Source organism: Drosophila eugracilis, unplaced genomic scaffold (genome assembly GCF_018153835.1).
Source record: "Drosophila eugracilis isolate 14026-0451.02 unplaced genomic scaffold, ASM1815383v1 contig_2088, whole genome shotgun sequence".
Classification (NCBI taxonomy): Eukaryota; Metazoa; Arthropoda; class Insecta; order Diptera; family Drosophilidae; genus Drosophila; species Drosophila eugracilis.
Genome location: NW_024572964.1, coordinates 5,655,030 through 5,676,494, shown reverse-complemented (window position 1 = coordinate 5,676,494; position 21,465 = coordinate 5,655,030). Strand labels below are relative to the sequence as shown.

Below are 21,465 nucleotides of genomic sequence, written 5' to 3'. Positions count from 1 at the left end.
TTGCCAAATGTTGTTCAATGAAAAAGTTAAGCCACCATATAGGCAACAGCTTTAAACGGAAATATCAGCTAATAGGAAATATTTTCCTACCTTTTCTGTACTGGCAGGTTGGAAATTTAATCTGCCAAATTTGACGTTTGAGTAAATAATAGACAGCAGTTGGCCTAAGTTATCCATCTAAACGAAATTTTCTCAAGAAAAAGGGTCAAAGCTTGCTTGTTAAATTTATTATAGACCCATATGTCAGTTTCAATTTCGATAACTGCACTGCGGCAAAGGGTTAAAATCAATTTGTATAACTGAATTATTTACAAACTTGTTGGCCAGCTTAGAAAAGAAAGAAAAGACAGTAAGCTCTTGAAAATTAACAGCTTTTCAATGCCAATGGCTAAAAGGGAATATTGTATAATTTTAGCTTACTGACATACCAACAAAATGGACACTTTTTCGGATTGCCATAAAAACCTCTGCTAATCAATAATTAGATGCCTTTTTTTCTGGGCGTTTCAAAGCTTTTGCTCCAGATAATCTATAGTATAAGCCAAAAACTCGCTTTCATCGCATTTTGTTTAGATCGTGGATTTTTGGCTAATTTGATATAGAACGCGCCCGCCTTTTGCATGTTTCGTTTTTCGCCTAAAGCGAGTTCATTATATGGCATGCTTAATCAATTAACACCTGAAACGGCGCCACGTGCTTTATTTATTAAAGCCCAGAAAAAAAAGTGTAAGTCCAAAGATCACAAAAACCGACATTGGAAAACCAAAAACGTGTAGAGTGAGAAAAACCCAATTTGACTGACTGATTAGGCCAGAAACCAGTCATAAATTCGTGTCTGCAAAACACACAAATGCAATCCCTGTTTCGGAATGATAACTTTAGCACGTGCCGTCGGAAGGAAGCCAGACTATAAATGATTCAAAATCATTATCATATCGCACTCCGTGTTGTTTGTATATCCCATTAACAGAAAACAAGGGTAATATTCATAGAGAACTGAAAGAGATCGATAAATGCGAAGTGAAAGAGAGAGAGAGAGAGGGCAAGCCAACGCCGATGGCATCAATTTAAGCTATGTAATTTATTACAGATAAATCAAAACAAATCGCTTGTTAACATTCGCCGTTTTGCATCGAAGCGGAATTTATGCATAAATGCATTTAATTATATGCATAAAAAACGTAACCCAAACAATGAGTAAAATCGATGATTGCTGGATTTGAGCGGTGATGCCGATTTAATGGGCGAGTTTCGAAATGGATAAACCTCAATTTGGGCATTTTCATTTTGATTCATTCATTCGATTTCAGGAAGAGGAGGCCATAAAAAACACACTTCACAAGCCAAATAATCAAAGAGCAAAGCCAAAGCCCCAGCCAAAGCCAGACAGGTAAATCAATCAATTTGTGTTGTGTACATTATCAAGGAGAGAAAAATGTTTTATATACTTTTTTTTTATATTGGCTTTCAATGATACATATTGACAAGATGCCGAAAATGAAAATGTTTTCGGGGCAAAACACTTAAACTTCGTCGGTGGGCTAGGCTATAAGCAAAAATAAAATCAAGCCATAATTAAATTAATTTAAACAATTAACAGGTTCTCGGGCTAAGCAAGAGACCTGTTGGCTGGTTCAACTCGGCTGCGAGTTGGGCCAAACTTTTGTGGTCTCGATGATAATGCGAATTTAGTTAAATTAGTTTGTATTTAATTCAATTCGCACACGAGCTCTAATGGACGCCATGATGCCACCGACTCCGAAATCCGTTCAAATAACAGCCTTAACTATGTGTCGAACTTGGCTGTGATTTCCCTGTAAGAGCTTCCAAACTAAACTACATTTTTAAAATATTTTTTGTTAATTGGCCAGGAAAGGGCTGGCCAAACAAATTTATTGAAGCCGAAACTTCAAGCCTAAGCTGTGTTGAATTGCAAAATCGATTTGAAGTAATTGAAAGGCAATTAAATTGATTACTACTCAATGGGAAATCTAATTTGGCTGTGAATTGAAAAGCCAGTGTATATATCGGAATATATATTGTAATGAAGTTCACTTTAAATTAGTTGAATAGTTTTCCTGCAAGGCTTAGGCTGAGAAACTCTTATACACTTACCCTTAAATCCTCTTAACCTTTGGGTTCCATTACTTCTAGGCCTTTCGATTTTCCCAGTCTCGTTTGCTATCTAAAAAGCTCGTTGCCTTCAGGCGGCCTTTCTGTTTTTCTATGAGAAGACAATCACTGCTCGTTTGGTAGCCCAAAGGTGGGTCAATGATGGACATTGTCTTGCATGTGTCTCCCTTGATGTGTTTTTGTTCTCAAATTCAATTTGCTCAGCTTTAAGGAAAACATGAACATGACATTTGAGGAAAATTTCATTGTTCAAAGATTTACAGGCATGTCAATGTAGGTTTTGCAAATTAAATTTTAAGTAAATATGAAAAGCTGAGAAATTTACCAATTATTCTTGATATAAAATTAGTATTTAAATGAAGAAAACCACTGTCGTTCTTAATCAAACTTAATCTGTGGGATAAATTAATGAAACACTTGGCCAAGTTCTAATTGGTTTTGTCTGGCCTGAAACCACAAAATCACATAAATCATTTAAAGCCAGGTAAGTTGGCCTAATACTTAACAAACAAGACTTGTTGTCTGGGCCGGATAGAATCAGTGGGCGCGAAAAACTCCACTAGAAACGCACTTAATGCGGCATTTAATGGTAATTACTAATTCAACAATACTCAGACATTGAAACTTTCACTTATCTGTATCAATTTTGTTGAGGGGGAGGCAATATAAAGGTAAGTATGACTTTGTTGTTTTTGCTGTTTTGGGTGGGTGGCAGCTCTAATCAGTAAGCAAATATGCGAGTGAAACAGTCGAGACACGCCCAGACTCCCAGCTGAATTGGCGTTGGATTTTTATTGATTTATATTAACAACACCGCGAAAACAAGGTAAATTGATTAAGATTTCTTGCGGGGCTGCACCTGAGTTTTTTTTTTCTTCATGCCTACTCTGACGTATGCGTAATTCTGCGAGAGATAAGAAATGAAAGAAAAAATCATAAAAAAAAGGGGGGTTATGTGTGTGTGTGTGTGAGTGCGCCTGCCCCTCTTGGCATCTGTATGGTGGGTATCAATAGAAGCCGGCAAGCAAAGAAAAAAATTAACAGGCTGCCGAGTTTCCATTGGCATTCAGTTGGCTCCGGGAGCTTTTATCGTGCGGTTGTATCTCGCGATCGAAATTGTATCAAGCCAAAAATTATAATCAAAAATATTCGCAAAAAATTTGTTAGCAATAAGTTCCTAAAATATATTTCACAAAGAAATGTTTTTCAAATTAATGTAAATAAAATCCATCGAGAAGTGTGTTTATCGAAAAGGCTATGTAAACATAGATAGAATTCTGTATTTGTTCACCTGCTGATTAAGAAAAATGACTGCGGAGTCAATAGCAAACTAACCAGAAGGCTAATTGCATTATCCAATAGTGAAAAAATAAAAAATATTAACAGTCATCCAATACCAATGTGTATTAATTAAATTAAAACACAAAAAGCGCATTTACATCCATCAGACAGAGTAATTAATTTTCGAGGGGTAAGTTGGTGAATGACACCTAGCATTAAATGGGTTTCCTTTACTCGGAAAATGGTAAAAAATTCATTAGCATTACAATGAAGAGCATTTAATGCACACTTTGTTGGCATATTAAATAGTTATTGGACAGGCCGAGCTCTCGCCTCAATAAACAAATAAAAAATCTATTAAAAAGCCATACACTCCGTCGATTTGTTTGGCAATTGAGCAATTCAAACGTACTCTCGCGCTGTCTGCCAGTAAATTTTTCGTTCTCTGTGAAATTTATCAATGAAATTTTAGCATCCAATAGACTTGGATCACGTGGAGCAATAAAAGAGCTCTGAATATAAAGTGTTTTGTTTACTGGCGATAATCAAACATTTTGCTTGGAAAGTTTTCTGTTATGATTGACTCACCTTGAACTTGAAGTAATTAATTAATTACTCAAGTAAAATGGATATATCTTATGAAACGAGGAAGAGCAAGACTTAAAATTTCTCCAGAATTCCAATACTAAGTACTATTTTCATTGGCATGACAGCCAGAATCCTGTTCGTAATGCCCCTGCTCCTCATTGAGTGTTTCAAATATCAGATAACAAACTGTAGAGTCAGCTTGGTAAGCTGTCTGTTGGTTTTCCCTCAAGGGTCCAGCAGTTCGGGAGAGTTCTTCCGTTTTAATCTGTTGCTTAAATTGCTCAAACCCTTCTCCCAGACTCAGACCCAGAATACATTACTTAGTGAACTTTGTTGCCAGGACCAGAGAATTTCAATTAGAGGTGGCAGAACGTTATTACAGGTGCGACAAGCGCAGCCTTGACAAGGAAATTAACCAGCGAGAAAGGAAAGGCGAAAATAATAAACAGAGCAACAACCTTCTTTGTTAAAAATGATAAAAAACAGACCAAGTGCATGAAATGTTTATAAAAACTTAAAGCAGCTTGCTGGCATTTCATTTGTCTTGCAAAAGAGCAAGCTCATTGTACATTTTAAGCCAAGAAACAAACATGAAATATTTAAAATTTCAGTTCAGAGAATACAAGCAACAAATGTGCTTTTCCTGTTCTGCTCTGTTTGTCTTGTTCTTGCTAGAAGTTAATAAAATGAAGACATATAGCCAAGAATTCTACTTGCCTTTCTAAGCCAAAACCTCCGCCTTTTGCTTTGCTGTTTAACCCTTTTGGAATTTGGTTACTAATTGCTAAGCCACTAATTACTAGAGATAATGACGATGTCCATTATGGGCTGTCCATGTTGTTGTTATTGTTGCTGCTGAAGTGTTTGATTAAATGTATTTATCTCAGGTTGGCCTCTGTTATCTTACCCCACTCGGCCTGTCTGTGTATCGCATAACACAATTAATAACATTATCCGTTGAGCTTTAAGGTCTGAAAATATTGGGCGAAAGCAGCGGCGAGATATTTCTACCCACCTTGTTTCATAATTTACTGGGATTATTAAATTCACTTTTTAATTAAGCTGACGATTGAGAGAGAGCCGCGCACAAAATGCCGGAGGTCATGGCTTTTACTTTACGGGATTTTAAAGGTATTATCATAGTCTACTTACGAGAGCTTCAATATGGCTTTAACTTTCAAAAGGCTGCGTAATAATTTGGTTATTAAAACACTTTTTTAAAAGCAAAAATCTTTAAAAACTTACAAGTTCTGCTTTCATTTTGATAGGCTTTTCTCTGCCTTTTCAAGCCATCTTTTATTTATTCCCTTAGCCTTTGTTCCAGTAATACCAATATTGTCATTGCCTTTCCACACACACACGGGAGATTTTGTCATTTCGAAAAATCCCAACAGACCCGCTCATCAGTTGGTAATGCTTTGTCAGGTTTGCATCGTTTAATTGGGCCATTGGGAGGGGTTTTCCCATCTTGGTCGGCTTTGTTGTTGTTCCACCTTCTGTGGAACCTCTGCGACCTTATCATTGTTTGGCTGAAAAGGTCAAGGAACAGCTGGAATTTGTAATGGCAAATTGCATTAGCTACGAATGCTTGCTCAAAAATTAGCCGAACTTGTAGAGATGAAATTCAATTGAATCGAGCTCGAGTCAAGATTGTTGCAAGGTTCACTGAACGGGTAGCAAATGCTTTAGGTAATTAAAGAGTTTTTCCTTGGCAACCAATATATATGTGAGAAGAGGGCTTAAGGAAAAGTTTAAAAGACTTTCAAGGGTGGGCTTAATCAGAAGTGCACAGAACTCCAAGTGGTTGCAATTTAACAGATGTTGAAGGCAACTTGAAAAGTTGGGAAGAAGTTTAACTTAAGGTTGGGCAAAATTTCAATCTGATATGGTAATGATATTAACCGCTATTTTCGCTTTCCTTGGAAATTTAATTCTCCTATAAGTGCTTGTATCTATCAACAGGCTTCTGTTTACCGTCTGCCAAAGTGCTGTTCATGCACATGCCGACGCGAACTCAGACACCTAAACTTGTTCTTCCGCTTGTTGACTTTTATTGAAAAAATGCCATTTTTCGTTTGCTTTTTTTTTCGTTTATTCTAACAATTTTGGAAGGAAGGGTTCTCCCTGTCACAGCTCTAGGCCAATGCAAATTTTCCACCCTCCACTGCCAGAATCCCTCTACTTAAAATGTCTGTAAAATTGTAATATAGCAATTATTTGCAAATCTTTGACATTTTTCGTCAGGGGAGGGATAAAATCTTAACAGTAGCAGTCAGCAGTAGAAACTTTTCTTCGATGCCTCCCCTTTATGCATACATTTTTGTTCTATTTTTAGTCGGTAAATGGAAATCTTTAACTTAAAATAAACTTGGCCAGCGAAGCCTTAAAGTGACGTCTTTCAACTTTGTTGAGCGACAGAAGAAATCCTAAGCACTGATGTAAACATTTTAGCCAGAATTCATTCTGATAGAACACAAATTGACTAAGGCCCATGTAAATCAGAATTATTAATACATATCAAAAGGATATTTTGTGAGAAATTAATAATAATAAATATGTCAAACTGATGGACAGCGTAATAGCTCTATTGAATTAATCCCATAAAGGGCAAAGTTCATTTGGTTTTGCAGGGCAAATATGTTTAAATATCTACAGGGTAATGCCAACAAGAATAAGTTCAATTAAATTCGTAAATGTAATTATTCAATATGAATAAATTGTCCCCCAAGAACGTTCTACCTTCAGGTTATTAACAAAACCATTTCTCAGTATCTCCCCTTCATTATTTCAAATAAGTGATTATCTTCACGTGATTAAATATTGATTGTGACCCTTGTCAGGTATTCATTTGACCCAATTTTTGATAACTCCAGCGAATGTCATTAGCGACTTGACTTGCTGAATTGAAACATCCATCAAGGTCTAGACAGTTTGTGCCACAAAATCTATTAATATTTATAACATTTGGACAATAATTAGCTGCATTCAATATTTATATTGTGTAGGTATAGTCAGGCACCGAAATAAACTGACAATGGACTATGAAAAATGTTCTTTCTGGTCGTCTGTCTCGGAGTTGGCCATATACCACGTGGAATACATTTTTGGGGTTTCTTTTCGCCACTTGAGATGTCCACTGAGATATGGGTTTTCTTTGGCTTTTCTTGTGGCTGGGAAAGAACGTGCCAAATGGTATCTTGTTTGGCTTTGTGCCCTTGATGTGCATTTAAATCTGCTGATTATCTTGATTTAGGTCTTCGATTGCCACTGCCATTGCAGTCCCTTGTCTGGCATTAAGTGCTATGAACTGTAAGCTGGCAAAATTAGATGCACTTCAATTGCTTCGTCGATTGCCAAGCGATGCAAGTAATATGTGCCCGATATGCAAATCTGCTTAAGTCAACAGTGTTTCCCAGACAGTCCGTACTAATTTTCCCTATCAAAAACTAAATCTTAAATTCAATTAACTAAGCAAACTGAAATGGCGGATAGTAAATACATTTTTGGCATATTCAAAAACTTTAATTGCATTTTTCAGAGCTGTGTTTGGCATATTTGTATATTCCGACATTATCTTGACGCTAAAGGAATGTGTTTTAGTTTGAAATAAACGAAATGCCAATCCATGTGTGTGGGTTCAGGGGTCAAGTCTGGTGTGCGGCCATCTCATGCTGAGTATGCGTGAAATGAAATGAAATCAATTTTTATCGGCCCAAATATGTTTCAATCCCCAATAAGCACACTTCAATAGCAACATTTACGGCCTATTTGCACCTGTCGTGTGGTAATTTCGTTTGCCAAAAAGAGGAATATATATGAATTTTAATATGACGAGGCAGGCACCCCCCATAGACAATGATTTTTTCATAGCCTGATTTCCAATTTGTGTCGCAATCATTTCCAGACGTGTGACTGCTGTCTACTTGTTACCTGTTTAACCTTCAGTTAACTTTAAAGTGCCGCCAAAAGTTAACCAGAATCTCATCAAAAGGTTTTCTATTTCGTTTGATTAAACTAGAGAAGCGCACGTGGGCTTAACTTTTTTTTGCTGATGATGTCTTGGCCTGCCTTCAATCTCAAACTTTTACCAATTTAATTAAGAGCACATGTCCTTTGTCTAAAGGGTTTCACATTTTAATGAGTTTGGAGAAAACGTGATATGTTTTGATAAAAAGCTAAACATACGTGCTTTAAAGTAACAGCTAGAAATGTGTTAAAATTTGCTAACTTTTAAGTTAAACTCTCGTTAGGAAAAGGAATTTCCGGTTGAAGGAAATGTTAATTGCACTCAAATGTATTTCCAAAGATTTCCGCGGTTCATTTGAAATGATTTTCCCACACCGTTTGACATCCATCAATGGGAATTATTCTGTTGTGTGCCAAAGAGCACTTCTCAGATTATCTGTTTTCAATTTCCGCCACATTTTCCACGAAATTTGCATATGTTCAGTCAAACAAAAAAAAAAAGAGAACCGAACAAGAATGGTACAAATTTTGGCATTTTCCTTCCGTTTACTCAGCATGATATGTAATTTAATTCCCATTCAGAAAACGCCAGCATCCCACAAAAGGTGTGTGTCCTTATATAGTAAACATAGTAGGTATGCAAATCAGAATGTGTTCAGCGATTTGGATTTAGTGGGCGATGTCAAGGTGCCGAGAAGCGTTAAAGCTGATGACATGGAAATGTCGAGATAAATGGAAAAACAAAAAGAAAAACCACAGACGAAGCCTTATAGTACAAATTTTTGTTCAACTTATTAGAGCGTGGAAAATTCCCTTTAATTGCTTATTACTTTTCTTGCTAATTTTTCACTTAGCTTCATCAGCATAAACTTGCCGGCTGGAATGGAAATGAGCATCATAAATTTATACTCTTATATATAAAGAAGGCGAATTACTCTTTTTTCTTTTTGGCCATCTAACTTTTAAGGCGAACTTTAAAGATAAACGGAACCATGTTCGATGGCCAACAGGTTTGAAGTGCAACTTGTTGTGTTTTGAGTGCCAAAATCCCCAACTTGAGTTTTCCTTTTGACCCGCCGTCGTCGTTTCTTGTCCTTTTGGTGAAAACTCCGGCATCGGCTGTGGGTTCGTACAATTCGGTTCGTGTGCGTATTGCCAACAGTTCAACAGTTGTGCCAGCCGAAGAAGAACCAACTGCCAACAGTTGATAACGGGAAGTCGTGCGGCAAGGATGCTTAGCTGCCTCATCTAAGCCGAAAACTGAAAACCAGAAAAAAACCCAGTGAAAATACAAGAACTAAAAACCTACGAAAAGAGAAATATTCAAGCCAACTCGCTAACGGACTTTTAATTAGATTTTTACATGGCAAAGTTTATTGTGGCCCATGGCTTAGTGAACCGAAATAAAACTATATTAATACAAATTTTCCTAGAATCCCCTGTTTGGGACGTGAGTGCCGGAAGGCGGTTTTCCTAATTCTCGGATTCACAGCACCTGCGGGTAACGCGCACATTTATTACAATTAGACTTTTAATGGCTGAGAGAGTGTCCCCTTTCTCTGCTCACCTTTTCGAATTGTATTTTTATGTTACCTCCTGATGAGGGGTTCCTTTCATTCGATTGTGGTTAAGATGATCGCGTGACGTGAAAAGGGGTAGTAAAAACTCTTTCACAAGAAGTTATAAAAGTTGAAAGGGAAGGTTCTAATTACTACTCTAATAACGTTATTATAATCATGGTAGTTTGCATGGAAAAACGAAGGGAATGCCAATTTGATGTGTTTATGTGTAAAAGGGAAAGTTTTTTCTAAGCGTAGAAAGTTCGTAGAATAACGAAACGAAAAAGGTTTATATAATATTTTGATACTGAAATTAACCCTTCTATAATTCCCAAATGTTTTCAAATCACTTGGCATTTCTGTGGTAAGCCCTCTTCCATTTCCATTCAAAGGTCGCGACCTGTTCAATAATTGCTCGCCGCCATCTCTGTTATTTTTTACGAGGCACGTGTACAATGGAACAGGACACCTGGGACTCGTTGTTTTTCAAATTATTTTTACAGAATCCTTGCCTGTAATGCGCAATTTAATGCCTGGCCACAAAAGGTAATCGGTGTCCAGACATAATTTGGTTATTAATTTTAAAAGAATTTTAGGCTGGCTAATTTTAGCATTTGTAAAATTGTCCTGAAAAAACGGCAGGGAACCATAAAAAAGGGAACATAAAATAGACAGGATATTACGAACACAATGTCAAAGGAGCGGCGACCATAATGAGAGACACTTAACAAGGTCCTTTGATGGACACTCTTGGGCGAGATAGCCCCCGAGGCATAGAAAGAGAATTGTATAAGAAGCCAGTTAAATGGACTGTGGGAAAGTTCTTTTCCCCGCCTGACAGCTAAGAGCATTTTCATCAAGTGTTTTGAACAGAATTCTTGATGCCTTGGCCAAGCCTTTTTTGGTCAGCGATTGTGCGAAAACATTTTATCTGGCATTTTGCAAATTAGCAAGCAAGCCAAACAGCATTTATGCTTAATGAATTTTTAATTGATCTGACTTTAAGTCCTGCCGTGAGCCCAGACTCGAGTGGCCTTCACTTTGACGTTTCCTAGAAGAGGGTCAAGTAATTTCCGGTCTTCTTGAACTCCAAAATGTCAATTCCACGAAAATTAAGTTCAACAAAGCCAAGTCCCAGGCTAAATAATCAGACACCAAAAGGTTACGAAAAGTTTCTTTCAAAAACAATTACGTCAGTGAAAAGCCAGCTGTAAAGATTTCCATGTCCATGGGTTTATCGAGACTTTGTGTGGCATTTACTTAAGCGGTCATAATTTATCACCACTTCTTTGACACATTAACTAAAATAACAACATTCTTAATTACAAACCTCGCTCAACCGAGAGATTATTTATTAAAAAAAGAAAAGAGCAGACAGCTGAAAACATTTGTCCCAAAAGACCAATCAAACCAGAAACCGTAAACACACGCCGTCTAAGATCAGGCTTAAGTCCAAAGTCCGTTGGCATTGTAAACAAAGAGAGACCCATACGACCCCTGGAAATTACACGCTCGATTCCTAAGCCAAAAGCTTGTCCCTTTAACTCACTCGCTCGGTCTAGAATAAAATATAAACCAGAAAAGGGAGATAAGTTCTTTGGGCCGAAATTTCAAATACTCTTGCATATAAATTAGTCCATTAAAATGGGTTTGACTGTGTCTTTAACATTTTAAATACATAAAAGGAGATAAACTGAGCTAGGTTTACTCTGTTTTGCATTTCAGTTTTAACTTTTAAGTATCTGTATAAAGGTTAAGTAATGATATTCTTATAAAAGGAGGGTTAATGTATGATTTCTGGGCCTATAAATAAACAGGGAATGCAAATTCAATCTTATTTGGATACCTTTAAGTTGAAGAAAAGCTCTATAAATTATAAATATATGCCAAACCCTCTCCCAATCTCATTATACCCCAAACAAGCAGAGGGTATCAAAAAGCGTCGGCCTACAGTTGCGCTTTTATTGGACACGCTGTCTTTTCCTTTCCTTTTTCATTATATCTGATGCCTTTGCTTGGCGATGGTATAAGCCTTGCCATAATGTGGCTGTTGTTGCTCGGCTTATGTGTCGTATGCGCAATGTTCAATGATATTTAAAAGGACGAGAACGTGGGCGCCACATTTCGTTGTCAACTGGCCCGGTGATGGGCCAAAACTTTTTGTTTCCTTTTTTCTTTTTTGATGCTGCGCTACACGTTGCCATCCAATATGAATTTTCACTTTGATGTCCTACGCCCCACTGGCGGTCTCTAATAGGATACACTTTTAATAATATTCGCTGCTTGAACAACAATTTTCATTGAAAAATTTGTTATTCAATTCGGCCAGGTCTCAATTCCTGAAATTTCTCCACTCTTCCCTATGGCATGCACGTGCGAGCCGTGTTGCTTGTTTGTGCCAAGTCAAAAGTCTGTAAATTTTCGCAAATTAATGGTTACGTCCTGGGTGACATGAATCCCTGTTGCTTTGTTCTCGAGTGTGTTTCGATTGAATTTCATGGGAAATCTACGGCAGCACTTTTCCCGCCAGCTTGGGGTTTTAGGCACAGAGGAAAAATATTAGCCGTTAAGAGATTAAAGTATAAGTTTGGTAAATAATATTTCTAAGGAACTTTACTTCGGAAACGACATACTTCACTTTTTTATTTGCTGTGTACATTTTCAAAGCCAGCCACAAGCCAACATATACGTCAGCTTAATGGCCCGAAAATCTTTGGCTCTCAATTAGTTGACCATCAAAATTCAAGCCAAGCAGCAAGAGAGAGATTTTCCTTTGACGTTAATTAGAAAATCTTGGCGTCTCGCATGGCCAGACTAATTGCACTCACTGTGTACCATAAACGGATCCGACAGTTTTCCCGATTTTTCCTCCCCCTCTTTAGCCACTGAAAAATTGTATACAATTTTTCAAACAGCTCGCAGCGATTCTTTGCATGGGACAACCCACATGCAAACAGAAAACCACTTTCTGACTTGGTCTTGAACCTTTAAGCTGATGAAGCGTCAACTAAATGAGTTAGCGGTGGCGATGATATGCCACACACTGGCACACACACACGCACCCAAGTCACTTCAATGGAAATTTCAACAATGAACCAGAGTCACCATTTAGTTTTCACTTGAAAAATCGAATTAGGTCCTAAGCTGGCGTTCTTTCTGCTTCCCCGGCTGAGCCTCGCAAATGGGTCTAATTTTAGGATTTTGGGACTGCCAGCTAAAGAGGATTGGAGAGCAAATGCTAATTCAAGTGAACGCCTCGTTCCAACTCGAATTCCTGACCATAATACCTACGAAAATATTTCCACATATGTTTGCCTGCAACTACAAAAGAAGGAAATTTATGAGTGGTTTTTGGAGATTTTGTTGTCTTGCCTCAGGGTGGCTGCTTGTAGTTTTTGTGTCCGGTGTAATAAAACGATAATGTTTATGTTTGAAATTAGCTATATAATATTTCAGTTTATTTTTATATTCAGTATGTAAGAGGTAATGTGTAACTTTTATGGAAGTTAGCAGGATACGTTTGTGGATTTCTATTGGTTAAAAAGTTGTTATGATTTTTATATTATTTGATTAAAGTAAAGTGGAATGAATATTTCCGTTTATTAATAAGAAAACAATACTATTTTTATCCCCTACTACAAGCCTTCAATTTTTTATATAAACCCCCCTTTAAATCAATCTATAACAATGCCCTCTGACGATAAAATAAACATTTAGTTGCCCAATAAATTAACAAGTCTTGACAGTGTTTACACAATAGAAGATAAATTAACAAGTCCCCCGATGTTAACAATTCGATAAATGGTCAATTAACCGCACTGAGAATTTTATTCTTCATCATTCAATGAACTCTGCCAGTTTTTTTTTGTTTATTTTTAAAGAGCCACCCTAACACGTTTAGGCCAGTGCGTTGGCGTGACTTTCTAATAAAAACAAGAAAATATTATTAGTAGAGAAGCCGAACTGTTTTTCTGAGAAATGAAAATCTGTTGCAATGCCCACGGTGAGCAAACGAAAAGTGCTGGATTTTGGTGCACTTTCAATTATACAAAACAAACTTTTCACATGAGAAAGCTGACAGGTGATGCCACCTGAGCCATTACTCATGTCCACCCTCGCTGGAAGTGGTCAGTTCCTCGAGGGAAAAACTGAGATTGCTTGTGTTTTGACTTTTCAATGCTATTGCGGATCATTTGTTTTTCTTGTTGTCTGCATTCTTGATTTACACCGACCACAGACAACTTTTTACCAATTTCCATTGAAGTTGGAAATAAATGATGTAATTTATAACTTCCTTTTTCTTTTCAGATTGCAATGTTGCCCAGAAGTCAGTGAAGATGTACTGCACACCATAAACCAAGAAAGGTCGAACTTAAGTACAAGTTTTGGAGTATATTATATCCTCGTTAGGATAGTACAAGCGAAACAAAGAGATAGTGCCATGGCAATGGACCTAATCGAGCAGGAACCCCGCCTGGAATTTTTGCCCGGAGCAGAGGAGGAGGCGGAATTCGGTGAGCTTCTTCCCTTAATCCCTTTAAGCAGCTGGGGACACGAATCATTCACTTGGATTAAATTGAGTTGGCGTATCATCAATCAAAAACATTGACAAGTTTGTTTTTGTTTTGACAGTTCGCCGTTAGTTCCTTTGATCTTTGAATCATTCATGAGTTTCTCGCGTGCCGAATTAAACTCCAAATTTGTTCATTTAAATTTCATGAATTTTGTGTGAGTTAACAGGTGATATTCGGAAAGATGAAAAGTTGATTTGGTCTATCAATATACTATCTGGCTTATATACGAGGTGTGTTCAAAAAGTAAGGTGACTTTTCAAATTTCGCGGGCAACATATTTTCGATTATCGTTTTTTTTGTTTTGTTATATTGGTACACTCTTCCCTAACATCTGTACCAAGTTTCAATGGAACATCCTCTTTTGTTTGGTTGTGAGAGGCGTAAAGTTACAAGTTGTTTTGCGAGCTCGGCGATTTTTTGCTTTTTTCGGTCTTGGCTCGTCTGGGCTCTTCCATTGGGACGATTGGGCTTTGGTTTCGATATCATAACCATATACCCATGATTCGTCACCAGTTATGACCCTTTTGAGTAAATCTGGGTCGTCGTTGACGTCATTCAACAGCTCTTGAGCGATGCTCATGCGACGGTTCTTTTGCTCAAAATTCAGCAATTTCGGAACAAACTTCGCTGACACACGACTCATACCCAAAACGTTTGAAAAAATTTCATGGCACGAGCCAAGCGATATACCGACATCTTCAGCAACTTCTCTGATAGTGATTCGACGATTTTCCAAAACAATTTTCGTCACTGCTTGAACGTTTTCATCAGTTGTTGACGTGCTTGGGCGTCCAGAGCGAGGCTGGTCATTGGCATCTTCCCGGCCATCTTGGAAGAGTTTGTACCACTTGTACACATTTTTTTTACTCAGAACAGTTTCACCGTATGCCACTGTCAACATTTCAAGTGTTTCAGAGCACTTAATTTTATTTTTTACACAAAATTTGATGCAAATCCTTTGATCCATATTTTTCGATAGCAAAAAATCGCCGAGCTCGCAAAACAACTTGTAACTTTACGCCTCTCACAACCAAACAAAAGAGGATGTTCCATTGAAACTTGGTACAGATGTTAGGGAAGAGTGTACCAATATAACAAAACAAAAAAAACGATAATCGAAAATATGTTGCCCGCGAAATTTGAAAAGTCACCTTACTTTTTGAACACACCTCGTATATTTACATTATTTCTATCTCTGTGGGATTTTAAATCGGATTCAATTTCCTTGACGTTTGCCACTCAGCGGGGATGTCAATGTCGTCTGCCCTGCCAACGACTGACTGACACATGACACTTGAATTAATCTGCTACTGTCATCCTACCGAGATTTTTCACAACTTCAGCACTGAAACTCGGGGTTTTAAAAAGTCAAAACGGGAAAATGGTTCTTATTTTTGTGGTTAAACAGCGAGTGTTTTTGCGCAAATATAAATAGATTTCTATTAATATTTAGTCGAAAATGAGAAGAAAATTATCCCTTTTTTAGAGTGATATCCCATCCATAGCCATAACTATTTTTCAATCCACTTTACAGAACGCTTGTACGCTGCTCCCGCTGAGATTGTGGCCCTGCTGTCCATCTTCTATGGCGGAATCAGCATCGTGGCTGTCATCGGCAACACTCTGGTCATCTGGGTGGTGGCCACCACCAGGCAAATGCGGACGGTGACGAATATGTATATTGCTAATTTGGCCTTTGCCGATGTGATCATTGGCCTCTTCTGCATACCCTTTCAGGTGAGTTAGCTCCTATACGGTGTGTAATTGAATTACAGGTAACCAGGCCTACGTTAACTGGCTATAAAGTGAATGCATTAAAATGCATTATGCTGAGCTGGTAAATGGGTTTTGACTTAAATGAATTCTGTATGGGCATAAATCACACAAGCCAGCAGCATTAGCATTAGTTTTCACTTATTTTCGCCCCTATAGATATAGGTAGTTGTCCTTAATGGACACAAACACACAGATACCGCATTGCACAGGGCTGAGGGACATCAATTTTGGACATAATCCAGCATCAATTTAATTTCCGGATAGCGAGCGCTCATGTTTGGAATTAGAAAATTGGCACAGCCGCCCCCCAATCTCATTTCAACGCAATGGCAGTGGTAATGGAATATTACCTACATCAAATTTAAATGCGATTTTCGGTTTATGTGTTAATGGGATTAGTATTCGGTATAAGCCACTGAAAATGAAGTGCTAAAAGCCAAGTGACCAATTTTCTCAGCTCTCTTTTTCTTTGGCGGCAGGCAATGAAAGCGCTTTGAATATTTTGTATGCGATATTGGGAAATTGTAAAGCGATTATCAGCAATTCCATTCACTGTTGTTAGTCAGGGGAAAATGCATACAAAGTTGGCTTTGAAAAAATGCTGGTAAATAGTTGATAGAGCAACATAGTTGCTCGTTTTATAGCATTTTTTTGTTTGTTTTTATTTACAAACTTAATGACCTTTAAAAGTTATACAAAATAAACAGCTTTAGTAACTCATTGTTAACAATTTTAGTTAAATTTTCATAGACTCTTTTTAATAAACCCTTCGAGCCTTGCACTTGACCCCAAGGCAGCCTTCACTTTCCGCACATAATTTTTATTAATTCCGCAATCAAATACAACTTTGGCCCTGTCATAGCCGTCAGTGAGTGTCATCAATAATCTAGCGAGAAAATTGCAATTTGCGGCGGCAATTAAGTGGAGAAAGCGAGTTCCTCAAATATCCGCAGTAACCACACGCACACGTTTCCACTCCCAGCCACGTAAATCAGAGTCCAACAATATATATATTTGCTCTCAAATTGCTGGGACAGGGCCAAAACAAAACATCCTCCAACGATTCCTGTTGTTTGGGGTCCAGTGTCCATTAATGATGTTTGCCATGTGACTTGAATGGAGTCGCAATTTCGGGTTGATTTAATCATCGCGCATCGCACCGACAGTCGCACGTGCTGGCCCTTTTTATGTGCACTGAGAAAAGCGAATGGGAGGTGTGGAAAAATGTTTATAAAAAATCATATAAAATTCCTGATATAGAGGCAGAAAAGGGTTTAACCTTAAAATATAGGCTTAAACCCTTAAAGGTAACTTTTTAAAATGATTCTTTCAAAGGTTAACCTTTCTTGCAGAATTTCCTACTTTAAAATAATAAATGAGAATATGTAGTAATATTTTCTGTATTTTTTTCCCCATGTAGTTCCAGGCTGCTCTGCTGCAGAGTTGGAATCTGCCGTGGTTCATGTGCAGCTTCTGCCCCTTTGTCCAGGCCTTGAGTGTCAATGTCTCCGTATTCACGCTGACCGCCATTGCAATCGACCGACATCGAGCCATCATTAATCCACTTAGGTGAGTAGAGCCCTACCCGCCCCCCACATATCCGAAATGCGTTTCGAGATTGGAGAGAATCATTAAAAATCGGCTTACACATGCAGGGCACGTCCTACCAAGTTCATATCGAAGTTCATAATTGGTGGAATTTGGATGTTGGCCTTGCTCTTTGCTGTGCCCTTTGCCATAGCCTTTCGGGTGGAGGAGTTAACCGAAAGGTTTCGTGGTAAGTTAATATGATTTGCATGGATTAAGTGCCCACGACCTTACCTTAATTTTCACCTTGTTTTACCCGTTAAATAGAGAACAATGATACCTTCAATGTGACGAGACCATTTTGCATGAACAAGAACCTATCGGATGATCAACTGCAATCCTTTCGGTATACCTTGGTCTTTGTGCAGTATCTGGTTCCATTCTGCGTCATCAGCTTTGTCTACATTCAGATGGCTGTACGTTTGTGGGGCACTCGTGCCCCTGGAAACGCACAGGATTCACGGGACATAACCCTGCTGAAAAACAAGAAAAAGGTGAGTTTCCAGCACGGGAATGGCAAATCCGTTTGGGATTTAATTTCCTCTTTTGCTCTTCCCCTCGCAGGTCATCAAAATGCTGATCATCGTGGTCGTTATCTTTGGCCTGTGCTGGTTGCCACTGCAACTCTATAATATTCTGTATGTTACGATACCGGAAATCAACGACTACCATTTCATTAGCATCGTCTGGTTCTGCTGCGACTGGCTGGCCATGAGCAATAGCTGCTACAATCCCTTTATTTATGGCATCTACAACGTAAGTAAGAGTCTGAATGATGATGATGATGATTGTGTGTCCTGTTTGTCGAGTGTTTGAATTTGAATTTGCATTTGCCTGTCTGGTCTTGGATTTGCGTCCTTTTGGCTCACAGTTGTTCCACAGGGACACGTTTTTCTGGGGTCACACTAAAGGGATATGAGTCTATAAATGGGAACTAAATTTGCCAGGGAATAGTGAGGATTGATGTGGGACTTAAGGCTGTTTTTCGTTTAGTTTTGGGCATTTGTGTTTCTTGGGCGGGGAGTCAAATATTGACAATGGGATTTGGCAAATAAATTCCAGGCACACGGGAAAAACCTTCTGACCTACTTCGACTGGCCTTTTCCCTTGTCAATATAAATGTCAAATTTTCTTAAATGGTGAAGTTGTTTTCCAGAATTGGAAGTTCTAGATAGCAATTTATCCTTTATTAAAAATGCATTTACTCTTTAAGTATTTTCTTTTTGACTATTAACACCAGATAACTCAATTTCTATTCCTCATCTAGAAGTAAAATAACCTTCATTGGCGTTAATTTTGTAATTTGGCTTTTCCTATTATCTCATCAAATCAAACACAAACAAGCAGCGAAAGTAAATGAAACTTTTATGGAAGTTTTATGGGCTCGCAACTCAAAAAAGCAAAGGAATGAGGAAAATTCGTCTCACTTAATTTCATTGTGAACGAATCGATTACTTTGTTGATTTTTTCCCCATTTTCCTTTTCACTGATTTATTAGCATCCGCGTGGTTTTCTTCTTCTTTTTTGCAAAAATAAAATCCGCCTTACTTTGAAACAATTTCCAATTTCTTTTCACCGTAAAACCAAAAATAGCTGACACAAGAAAATACTTTGTGAAAGTTAATTAAAGCATCGCTCCACTGTAGCCAATAAACAAACACCTACAGTCTGAGCCGCAAAATGTAGGCAAATCCACAAAAATCTTCGAAACGGCAAAGTGGCAAACCGATAAAAGCGAGGAAAAAAACCCCCTCGGCTGTTTGCTTTGTCACTTAAATTGTCTGTAAAAGATAGATTGAGAGCGAGATCTGCGAATCTGCTCGTAAACTTTTTCCTCAGCCGGCTGTTCGTGGAAACTTTGTCAACAAATATTCTATTTTACTGTCAGCGCAGAGACAAATGGCATTTGTCAACGGAGGTTGAGGGTTTTTCTAGACCACGTTCATTAGCCAAAAATATGCCTTAGCTGGCGGCAAGTTTTCGACTGTCTTGAAATTTTTCCTGCCACTTTTTCCACTTTTTAATTAGCCAGAACGAAGACTAAAAGTTTGATTCAGCAGCTTGTTCAGCGAAGGCAAATATCGAAAAACTTGAGATAGAAAGAACTTTTATTTTTGGCATATGAAGAAGTTTTTAAGGAAGATTATTTAAGCCTGAGACATTTCTAGTCTAAGTATTTTGAGCTGTAACATACTAACTCTATCGCATTTTCTCTCTCTGCACAGGAAAAGTTCAAGCGGGAATTTAATAAGCGCTTTGCCGCCTGTTTCTGCAAGTTCCAGACAAGCCTGGACGCCCACGAAAGGACCTTTTCGATGCACACCCGCGCCAGTTCGATAAGGTCGACGTATGCCAACTCCTCGATGCGAATCCGGAGTAATCTCTTTGGTCCAGCACGGGGCGGGCTCAACAACGGAAAGATGGGTTTGCATATGCCGCGAGTGCATGGTAGTGGAAATGGAAGTACCACTAACAGCGGGATTTACAACGGAAGTGGCGGTCAGAACAACAATGTCCATGGCCACCATCATCATCAGCAACAACATCAAAGTGTGGTTACCTTTGCTGCCGGGCCAGATGTATCGGGACCAGGTGGTGTTGTTTCAATGCCACCGTGGCGACGAAACAACTTTAAGCCACTGCATCCGAACGTAATCGAATGCGAGGATGACATGGCACTCATGGAGTTGCCATCAACCACACCACCGAGCGAGGAGATGGCCTCCGGCGGCGGCGGAGTTCAGCTGGCCTTACTTAGCAGGGAGAACTCCAGCTGTATATGCGAACAGGAGTTTGGCAGCCAAACCGAGTGCGATGGCACCTGCATACTCAGCGAGGTGTCGCGAGTCCATTTGCCCGTCGGATCACAGGCTAAAGAGAAGGAGACGCCGGGCAAGTCCCTGTGGCAACCACTTTAATTTTAACAAGAGTGATTTAAGTTGTAGTCGTGTTCCAATGGCATGTATTTGAAAAATTGTTTCTAGGGGAAAAAACTGTTAGCTGGCAGGTCAAAGTTGGAGTATATAACTTTAGTTTCCAGTCATTGTATATACATATATATTTCTCGGCTAAGAAGAACTTAAAACCAACTTAATTTGCCATTGGAACATGACTATTAACCTCTGTGATTTCGTCTTAATGAATTGTGATTACAAGTCCCATTGCTGATAATTGGTTTGCAGAAGGATAGGTATTGATAGAGTGTGAATGCTGGTCGTGAACCATGTACAGTATTATAATAATTCTAAACTTCAAAGAGCGTTCCTTAAAGCAGAAACTAAAGAACTTTTATTTGATAGTCATTCTTGCAAAGCCAAAACTCACCAAATTCGTATTAAAAGCAGAACAAAAAACAAAAATATTCAACTTAAATAAGCACCTGAAATCAATTAAGTAGCGTTAATTTAAATTATTTAAATAGTTATTTAACGAAATCCGATTATGTATTAAAAAACTGCACAAGCACCCAGCTGGATGTTTGCAAATGGAATGTACAATATTTGTCATTAAAAGAATAAAACAGAAAGGCTAATTAATGTAATTATTATTGTATTAAACTACCAAACGAAAACGAATAAACATTTCGAGTCATTAAGCAGAATAAAACCTCTTTTTTTTCTTTTTTTTTTTTGCTAATTACAATAAAACGCAATTTTTATTGTTTATGCGCGGGCCATAAATTGTGAAAATAAAAATGGTGGGCTATTTCCGCTTCATTTCATTGGGTTTAATTTATGTGCCGGGTTAAGCTTTTAATCTTTTTATGATGCTGCTCTGCCATAAATCTAGGAAATTAAGAAATTGAACTTTTCAGTTTTGAGTTTTTTCTACTTTTTACTTGAAGATTTTCAGTTAGCGGAGACTGCAACCGGAAATGGCCAATCAAAAGCTTAAGATGGTGGAAAAGCTTTAAAGTTTCTTGTTAGCGCAGCGAAGACATGGTTAAGCTTTAACCCTTAGTTGGTGCTGATTTTACTTTAAGTTAGTTTTTGTGGTGTAAA

General features: G+C 38.1%; 1 protein-coding gene across 2 annotated transcripts; it reads left to right on the top strand.

Moving 5' to 3' along the window:
* The first annotated feature begins 3,523 nt into the window (after positions 1-3,523).
* Positions 3,524-21,391, top strand: LOC108107597 (RYamide receptor). Of its 2 annotated transcripts, none has more exons than XM_017215161.2 (8): positions 3,524-3,604; positions 13,836-14,041; positions 15,636-15,838; positions 17,298-17,446; positions 17,533-17,654; positions 17,732-17,958; positions 18,029-18,220; positions 19,690-21,391. In XM_017215161.2, exons 2-8 carry the CDS (start codon positions 13,969-13,971, stop codon positions 20,380-20,382), a joined length of 1,659 nt encoding a protein of 552 aa, XP_017070650.1. In that variant the 5' UTR covers positions 3,524-3,604; positions 13,836-13,968; the 3' UTR covers positions 20,383-21,391. The 2 variants fall into 2 exon arrangements, with proteins under 2 accessions (XP_017070650.1, XP_017070649.1); XM_017215160.2 differs by lacking the exon at positions 3,524-3,604 and adding an exon at positions 9,188-9,469.
* The last annotated feature ends 74 nt before the right edge of the window (positions 21,392-21,465 follow it).